General features: G+C 45.1%; 1 protein-coding gene across 1 annotated transcript; it reads right to left on the reverse strand.

The window, feature by feature from the left end:
* Positions 1-46: 46 nt before the first annotated feature.
* On the reverse strand, positions 47-8,438 carry LOC134493336 (von Willebrand factor C domain-containing protein 2-like). Its single transcript, XM_063297788.1, has 3 exons — positions 7,583-8,438; positions 1,409-1,538; positions 47-1,004 (listed from the first exon to the last, which is right to left on the reverse strand). Exons 1-3 carry the CDS (start codon positions 7,898-7,900, stop codon positions 820-822), a joined length of 633 nt encoding a protein of 210 aa, XP_063153858.1. The 5' UTR covers positions 7,901-8,438; the 3' UTR covers positions 47-819.
* Between the last annotated feature and the right edge of the window lie 609 nt (positions 8,439-9,047).

Here is a 9,047-nt window from a genome sequence, read left to right on the forward strand (position 1 = left end):
TTCTGTAGGAGACACTGGATTGGGACAGCTCATACCATTGCCTTTCCTAATCTGGTGCTTTCCAGACATGCCAGGACTTCAGGACCCAGAATTCCCAGCCTTTGGTTATACTGGCTGAAAATGTTGGTTGTTGAAGTCTATGGAAGGCACTAGGTTGGAAATTTCTCATCTGTAGTTCCCCTTTCTTTATTCTTCTTAACAAGGCCAAATTCAAGACATCTCCAAAATATATTGTAGTCTCTCACACCGACTTGATTTTATGGGGGAGAAGTAGAGTAACTGGCCCATGAAATTATGCATATAGTTGATCAGACCTAGAGGAAAGAGAAGCTATTTTATAAGGATCCTTTATTGTCTCATATTCAAGGACTACATGCAGATGAAACTATTCAATACAATGGTGTAGAAAAGAGGCTGTCTTTTGAGTGGAATTGACTGGAGTTCTGGGAGGGAAAGACAGACAGGAGGAAAAGTCAAATCCTATATAAAATATAACGTAGGTTGCTGCTGGCAACATGTTTGGGGAGCAGGGATGGGGAAGTTGTTGCCTTGTAGCTATTGCAGAAGTATATCACCCAGCAACCCTAGCCAGGAGTGCCAGTGGTGAGGGATGCTGGGAATTCTAGTGCAGGAACATCTGAAGAGTCTTGCATAGTAGGCCTAGATAGCAGGAGTAGGGAAATGGATCCAGATCAGGGTCTAGGATAGGTAATTGTAGTTTGGAGCTGGCTGAGGGGTATCCTGTGGGGTTTGTTTATAACCTAGCCCTTAAAGAGATTGTGAGATGTGGTTAAGGAACCACTTAATGTCTAAAGGGAGTCAGGACTGGTGTCCAGCTGAAGCTCGGCATCCTGCCAGCCGCTCACATTTGGCTAAGCGGTTGCCTTCCCAGTAGCCAGCATCCTGGCCATCATGACAGCGGCAGCGAGTGCAGGGACCCACCCAGACGCTATCTCCAGCAGGAATAATGTTGTGCTGGCTCCCACCTACATAGCAGTTTGGCCCTGTGGAAATAAAAGTGTATTGGCATTGTCAGTGTTTCTCCAAGAACTACCATGAACATAAGAGGTAACAACAGAGGCCATCACAGTCTGCTTCCACTTGGCGACTGATCCTCTAAATGGAGCTTACATGAGACTGAGTGGCAACACCAGAAACAAAACTGGTGTCCTGTGTGGGTGTGGCATAGAAGAGGCAAACATTTCCAGATGTGAACAGAATTTTGGAACATAAATAATAGTATAACTTCAAGGGGTCATGCATGGGAGGCAATGGAAGCTAAGAGCTCCATAGTAGTCTGATACATAGTTTACAGCTTCATTAGGGCACCCCTCAAAGAGGAAAGCAAGCACTATACCCCGGTGGCTACTTGGGAGAGACATATCTTTCCCTTGATTTCATTTCTCACCTTCCTTGCAGGTGGGGCAGCAATGGCCTTTCTTGTAGATGGGATTGACACATGGTGGGGGGGCACAGTCTGCTACTAGGCAGTGGGCAATTCCATCCACGTCACAGGTACACTGCTCACACTCAGAAGGCTGTGGGCAAACAAAGGTTGATCAATGAGGCATGGCAATTTACAGTTACACCTCCACATACACAACAGTATTGAAATTTACTCTCACGATGTGCCCATCCTGTGTAATTCTTTGCAACATGCATATTCTTACAGACTGGCACAGAGCTTGCTTTGAAGGTTATTTCTGCACTGTCACACTGTCATACTGCAGTCAGGGTTCTGGAAGATGCCTTCTGGGCAAGCCTACCCTTCCTTTCTTCATCCTCTCACTGCTATGACTTTCTCTTCGTGCTATTCAAACAGTTCACTGTCACTGTCACTGCCATCATACAATAAGCATTTGCAAGGCAGAAATTAATTGGTCCCCATTAAAAAAAACCTTTGACAAAGGTTGCCTTTTTAAATATAAACAGCTTTCAGTACTGAACACGTGCCTAAGCAGCGTCCTTGCTTACTCATACTTCCCTTTTAGGTACTGCTGAAGTCTCTTCCAGAAAGAGTTTTTCTAAAAGAAATAAAAAATAAGATGCTGCCATGCTGCTATTGAGATCCTCTCAGCTGAAGAACCCAACATTTGTGCCCAAATCTGTTGTTACAGTGCTATAGCAACAGATTTTTAAAGGCAAGTGTGTATATTAAGCAAGTGGAGGAAAGACATGCCCCAAATACTTAGCATAGATGTTACCTCTGCTCCAGATAATGTCAAAAATGATTCCTTTTGCAGCTATGTCCACCTTTTTCTGCAATATTGTAGCACTTCCAACATTTTTCATAGGCTTCACAATATTAAGATTACACCATCAGAGGGCACCATCCATTCAGATTAGGTTCTCAGGGGAAATGCAAGCATCCAACAGGATCTCTTGAGCCCCCAGCCCCCACTTTCAAATAGTAGAAAAGAATGAACAAATTGCTGTTCTAATTGTGCATGTGGAGGTTGTAGGTATGGAATTTCAGATCAGGGTGTACTAAACACGCCCAGAACAATGGAGGTGATGCCCCCCAGGAATCCTGTGACAGGACATGTACTTAAATACTCAACAAAGATGTCAGCACTATTTTCAGTTTGTTTCATCTTTACTAGCAAAGCCTACAGCTAGTGTTAGGGAAGCCAAACTAATAATAGTGAATAGATATAAACAAATAACGATCAGTACCATAATCCAGTTCCTCTCTAGAGTTTGATCCTATTCTCAGTCCCGTTTGTCCCCTTTCTGACAGCTACCATATCTACTTAAAATTCTAAGATTATTCTTCACTGTGTCAAATTCCCTCTCCATTGGACCAGCAAATGGTTAAATAAATTCACACTTCTAATGAACTGTTGAAGTAAATGTAGTTGGTCACATGGGCATTACAGGTCAGTTGCCAAAAGACATGTCTCAGAATCATAAAGCTGAAAAGAGCTTCCTTTAATGTATGATGCTGTCCAGGACTTCTTAAAAATCTCCAAAGGCATTCCAGATCTGCTTTGGCAAGATGTTACTTTATTCTTGTGTTGTAGATAAGCAAAACATACTTTCCCTCTTCCTAAAATGCTAGTCGTCTTGTTTGTAATACTAAAATGTAATCAGTTCAGCTAAACACATTTTTAAAAAAGTGATTTGCATACAACTTCAGCAAAAGATCGTTACCTTGTCGTGATGCTGGAGCTTGAGCACCTCAATGATGCCATGAGCTAAACCGTGAAGGGCCACCCAAGACGGGAAGGTCATGACAGAGAGGTCAGACTAAATGCGATCCCTGGGGAAGGTAATGGCAACCCACTCCAGTATTCTTGCCGTGAAAACTAAATGGATCAGTACAACCAGAGATATGTCAGTATACCATCGGAAGATGAGACCCCCAGGTCGGAAGATGGTCAAAATGCTACTGGGGAGGAACAGAGGATGAGCTCAACTAGCCCCAGACGTGATGACACAGCTAGCTCAAAGCTGAAAGGACGGCTAGCGGCCGACGGTGCTGGTGGTGAACGGCGAATCCGATGTTCTAAGGATCAACACACCATTGGAACCTGGAATGTAAGATCTATGAGCCAGGGCAAATTGGATGTGGTTATTGGTGAGATGTCAAGATTAAAGATAGACATTTTGGGTGTCAGTGAACTGAAATGGACTGGAATGGGCCACTTCACATCAAATGACCACCAGATCTACTACTGTGGACAAGAGGGCCACAGAAGAAATGGAGTAGCCTTCATAATTAATAGTAAAGTGGCTAAAGCAGTGCTTGGATACAATCCAAAAAATGACAGAATGATCTCAATTCGAATTCAGGGCAAGCCATCTAACATCACAGTGATCCTAATATATGCCCCAACCACAGATGCTGAAGAAGCTGAAGTAGAGCAGTTCTATGAGGATCTGCAGCACCTACTGGACGACACATCTAAAAGAGATGTTATTTTCATCACAGGAGACTGGAATGCTAAGGTGGGCAGTCAAATTACACCTGGAATTACAGGTAAGTATGGCCTGGGAGAACAAAACGAAGCAGGACATAGGCTGATAGAATTTTGCCAAGACAATTCACTCTGCATAACAAACACTCTCTTCCAACAACCTAAGAGACGGCTTTATACATGGACTTCACCAGATGGACAACACCGAAATCAGATTGACTACATTCTTTGCAGCCAAAGGTGGTGGACATCTGTACAGTCGGTAAAAACAAGACCTGGAGCTGACTGTAGTTCCAATCACGAACTTCTTCTTCCACAATTTAGGATCAGACTAAAGAGATTATGGAAGACGCACAGATCAGCTAGATATGAGCTCACTAATATTCCTAAGGAATATGCAGTGGAGGTGAAGAATCGATTTAAGGGACTGGACTTAGTAGATACGGTCCCGGAAGAACTATGGACAGAAGTTGGCAGCATTGTTCAGGAGGCGGCAACAAAATACATCCCAAAGAAAGAGAAAACCAAGAAGGCAAAATGGCTGTCTGCTGAGACACTAGAAGTAGCCCAAGAAAGAAGGAAAGCAAAAGGCAACAGTGATAGGGGGAGATATGCCCAATTAAATGCAAAATTCCAGAGGTTAGCCAGAAGAGATAAGGAATTATTTTTAAACAAGCAATGCGCGGAAGTGGAAGAAGACAATAGAATAGGAAGGACAAGAGACCTCTTCCAGAAAATTAGAAACATTGGAGGTAAATTCCAGGCAAAAATGGGTATGATCAAAAACAAAGATGGCAAGGACCTCACAGAAGAAGAAGAGATCAAGAAAAGGTGGCAAGAATATACAGAAGACCTGTATAGGAAGGATAACAATATCGGAGATAGCTTTGATGGTGTGGTCAGTGAGCTAGAGCCAGACATCCTGAAGAGTGAGGTTGAGTGGGCCTTAAGAAGCATTGCTAATAACAAGGCAGCAGGAGACGATGGCATCCCAGCTGAACTGTTCAAAATCTTGCAAGATGATGCTGTCAAGGTAATGCATGCTATATGCCAGCAAATTTGGAAAACACAAGAATGGCCATCAGACTGGAAAAAATCAACTTATATCCCCATACCAAAAAAGGAAACACTAAAGAATGTTCAAACTATCGAACAGTGGCACTCATTTCACATGCCAGTAAGGTAATGCTCAAGATCCTGCAAGGTAGACTTCAGCAGTTCATGGAGCGAGAATTGCCAGATGTACAAGCTGGGTTTAGAAAAGGCAGAGGAACTAGAGACCAAATTGCCAATATCCGCTGGATAATGGAAAAAGCCAGGGAGTTTCAGAAAAACATCTATTTCTGTTTTATTGACTATTCTAAAGCCTTTGACTGTGTGGACCATAACAAATTGTGGCAAGTTCTTAGTGGTATGGGGATACCAAGTCATCTTGTCTGCCTCCTGAAGAATCTGTATAACGACCAGGTAGCGACAGTAAGAACAGACCACGGAACAATGGACTGGTTTAAGATTGGGAAAGGAGTACGGCAGGGCTGTATACTCTCACCCTACCTATTCAACTTGTATGCAGAACACATCATGCGACATGCTGGCCTTGAGGAATCCAAGGCTGGAGTTAAAATCTCTGGAAGAAACATTAACAATCTCAGATATGCAGATGATACCACTTTGATGGCTGAAAGTGAAGAGGAACTGAGGAGCCTTATGATGAAGGTGAAAGAAGAAAGTGCAAAAGCTGGCTTGCAGCTAAACCTCAAAAAAACCAAGATTATGGCAACCAGCTTGATTGATAACTGGCAAATAGAGGGAGAAAATGTAGAAGCAGTGAAAAACTTTGTATTCCTAGGTGCAAAGATTACTGCAGATGCTGACTGCAGTCAGGAAATCAGAAGACGCTTAATCCTTGGGAGAAGAGCAATGACAAATCTCAGTAAAATAGTTAAGAGCAGAGACATCACACTGACAACAAAGGTCCGCATAGTTAAAGCAATGGTGTTCCCCGTAGTAACCTATGGCTGCGAGAGCTGGACCATAAGGAAGGCTGAGAGAAGGAAGATCGATGCTTTTGAACTGTGGTGTTGGAGGAAAATACTGAGAGTGCCTTGGACTGCAAGAAGATCAAACCAGTCCATCCTCCAGGAAATAAAGCCAGACTGCTCACTTGAGGGAATGATATTAAAGGCAAAACTGAAATACTTTGGCCACATAATGAGAAGACAGGACAGCCTGGAGAAGATGTTGATGCTAGGGAGAGTGGAAGGCAAAAGGAAGAGGGGCCGACCAAGGGCAAGATGGATGGATGATATTCTAGAGGTGACGGACTTGTCCCTGGGGGAACTGGGGGTGTCGACAACCGACAGGAAGCTCTGGCGTGGGCTGGTCCATGAAGTCATGAAGAGTCGGAAGCGACTAAACGAATAAACAACAACAAATTTGCATACAATGTTTTGCTTTTATGCAAATGCAAGGTGTCACAGTTTCAGTGTCAGCTTTACTAAAAATCAACCATGCAATATTGTATGCATCTCCAAAAAGGCCTGGGGCAAACTTCAAAATTTAGGGCTCTCCAAAAGGGGCATTCATACCTCACAAATGATTTGAGGAAGCACTCTGGATTTCAGCGAGTCTGGAAAAAAAAGACACCACTTATTGAAGGACTGAATTAACTTTGATGAATTTAACACAGTTATTTTGACACAGAGGCATGAAAAAGGTTGTGGTGCTCTAATGAATAGGGGGAGGTGTTCACTCATGAGATCCAAGGCACTTCTCTCAAATCATTTTCAAAGTGTGCATAACCTTACCAAGGAGTGAGAGAGGAAAATTAATGGGAAGGGAAATAATTGTTTTACGGTGAGTTAGGCCCCATCTGCTCACTGCAAAGTGTCTCCAAGGAACACTCAGCAAATTTGAGCTAGACAGCAAGGACACTCTCTGCTCACTGCCCAATCAGGAGGATTGGCCTTTACTTCATGCAAATTATTCATGTGATTCTCAGGCACAGGGAACCCAGGAGCAGACTTTGATCTTCCACCTGCAACCCCTTAGTCTGGACCTGTTTATTCAGCTATTGCTAAAAATCTTTGCCCCTCTCTCATTGCCCAGTTCCCCATGCTTGCAAATTTTTGGCCCAACAACACATATCTTCAAATATTCTGCAAACAATTTTAGCAGTGACAGACCATAGCCAGAAGAAAGTTACCAAAGTGGTTAGTGTCAGAGTTGAAAAAATAGAGAAGGATATCTATTGAAGAGACAACAACTGGGTGGGTACTACAGACAACAAAAGTCCTTATTTTACTTTAGTGTGGTCATGATATTTTGATTTTAAGGAAACCTCATACAGTTTCTAATCTAGTCCTTGTCCACATTACTTTCAAATACACTGTAAGAGACAGTCAAAGTGGCAGTCCAATTTCCATTTCATAAGATACTATGCCCCATGAAATGCAGGTCTTACGTCTGGACTAAACATGTCAAGACTATATTGTTAATGTCCCAACTTGGATCTTCAGTAGACAGAAGTACCTCTCAACTACTTTGTTAGCAGCTTTCACTTTTATCCCTGGCTAGGAAGATTCTCACATTCATATCCCTGGCCATGATGTGATGTTGCGTGCTGGTTTTTCATCCACCTCGCGTTCATTTGCCTGCCTTACCTGGAAATGCTGCCCCAGTTGATAAACCTGCCCTCGGTGCTCACAGCCGACGCGTTCGCAGCGCGGACAGCAGTCGCCCGGGTAGTGACTGACGTGAATGCAGGCAGGCGGCAGAGCGGCGCAGTCAGTGCGGGCACAAGCTGGTCCTTCCGCCGTGCACTCACACTGGATGCAGTGGTCACTATCCAGGGAATACCATTCACCCACGAAGTACAGGCTCCCGTTGGCATCGCAAGTGCTGACTGGCCCTGCCAGCCCGGGCCGAGCCACCACAGCCAGCAGCAATGCCAGGCTCAGCCGTTCGAAAGACAAGGGCATTGCTAAACTCCAGAGGCGGCGGCGGCGGCGGCGGCGGCAGGGGAGCTGGGCAGAGCAGACCAACGGCCGAGAACCGGGTGGAGGAAAGCGCGTATCCACTCTGTCCAGCCGAAGGGTCTAGCCCGTGGCAGACAACCAACCTGGCGGGCCGCTGCGCTCTTTGCCCTTTGTGCCGCCGCCCTCCCCTGAGTGAAATCCGAGCAGAGCACCCCTTCCCCGAAAGGGCGGGCGGAACCTCGGAGCTGGGAGGGGCAGTTGCATTGCCCCCTGCCTGCCTCTCCTGCCAGGCTGGTCGCGCGCTCCACTCAGCCTTCATAGCCCTCGCGCCTTCCCCAGACCCTTCGAGCTTCGGCACTTCCAAGAAACGCTCTGTCTCCCGGGTCCCAGCCCCGATGCCACGCGCCGCCTTTCCTTCGATGTCCTTTTACGGTTCTAGAAACACCAACCGAGGAAGAAATGTAGCAACTGGTCGACAGGTCTTGGATACATTCCACTCTCTGCCGAGGCTTTTCCCGGGGTGCTTGTCTGCATGCTGGTCTCACGGCTGTTTCAGCCTTCTGGACGCGGCTCCTTTAAGAGGCGAGGTTTCCGAGGAACGAGTAGAGAGTTACCATGGAGACAACGAGTTGATGCTCCCGAGAGCTCACGGGGGGAGGTGAAGAGTCGGGGGGCGAAGTGGAGGGAGAGATCGCCCCCTCCCCGTGGAGCTGCGTGCAAAGGGTGTTGGTCAGTCTGAGTTAGCACGATCGAAGCTTGGCCAAACGTAGGGGACATTGTAGCGTTACTCTGGCTACAGTTACTGGGATGAGCTACTAAAAATGTAAAGGGGGCGGGCTGGGGGCAATGGAGAACAGGTAACTGGGTTTATTGGCTGTAGGGATTAGTGGGTCTTACATATATGTGTGGTTATGAGTTTGATCTATTGCCTCGTGGATTCAGGGACTGTGGCCTTACCTTGTTGTGACTGATTAATAGACACTGATTATTATTATTATTATTATTAATAATAATACATATAATGCAGCATTCAGACTAATAATATTTAATAATTATTAATAATACTCAAATAGTATTAGTCTTAATGCTGCTTATGAAGAAATGGGAATAACATGCCAGGTGTCCTTGTATTGGGGACCTGTCATTTGCT

The sequence above is a fragment of the Candoia aspera genome, chromosome 3 (genome assembly GCF_035149785.1).
Source record: "Candoia aspera isolate rCanAsp1 chromosome 3, rCanAsp1.hap2, whole genome shotgun sequence".
NCBI classification, from domain to species: Eukaryota; Metazoa; Chordata; class Lepidosauria; order Squamata; family Boidae; genus Candoia; species Candoia aspera.

Bases quoted from the DNA above. Each gene is read 5' to 3' on its own strand.
- LOC134493336 (XM_063297788.1), bottom strand. From the start codon at position 7,900: ATGCCCTTGTCTTTCGAACGGCTGAGCCTGGCATTGCTGCTGGCTGTG. The intron at 1,539-7,582 runs GTAAGGCAGGCA...GTTTGCCCACAG, and splicing joins AACTGGGGCAGCATTTCCAG to CCTTCTGAGTGTGAGCAGTG. The intron at 1,005-1,408 runs GTGAGAAATGAA...TTATTTCCACAG, and splicing joins CTGCCCCACCTGCAAGGAAG to GGCCAAACTGCTATGTAGGT.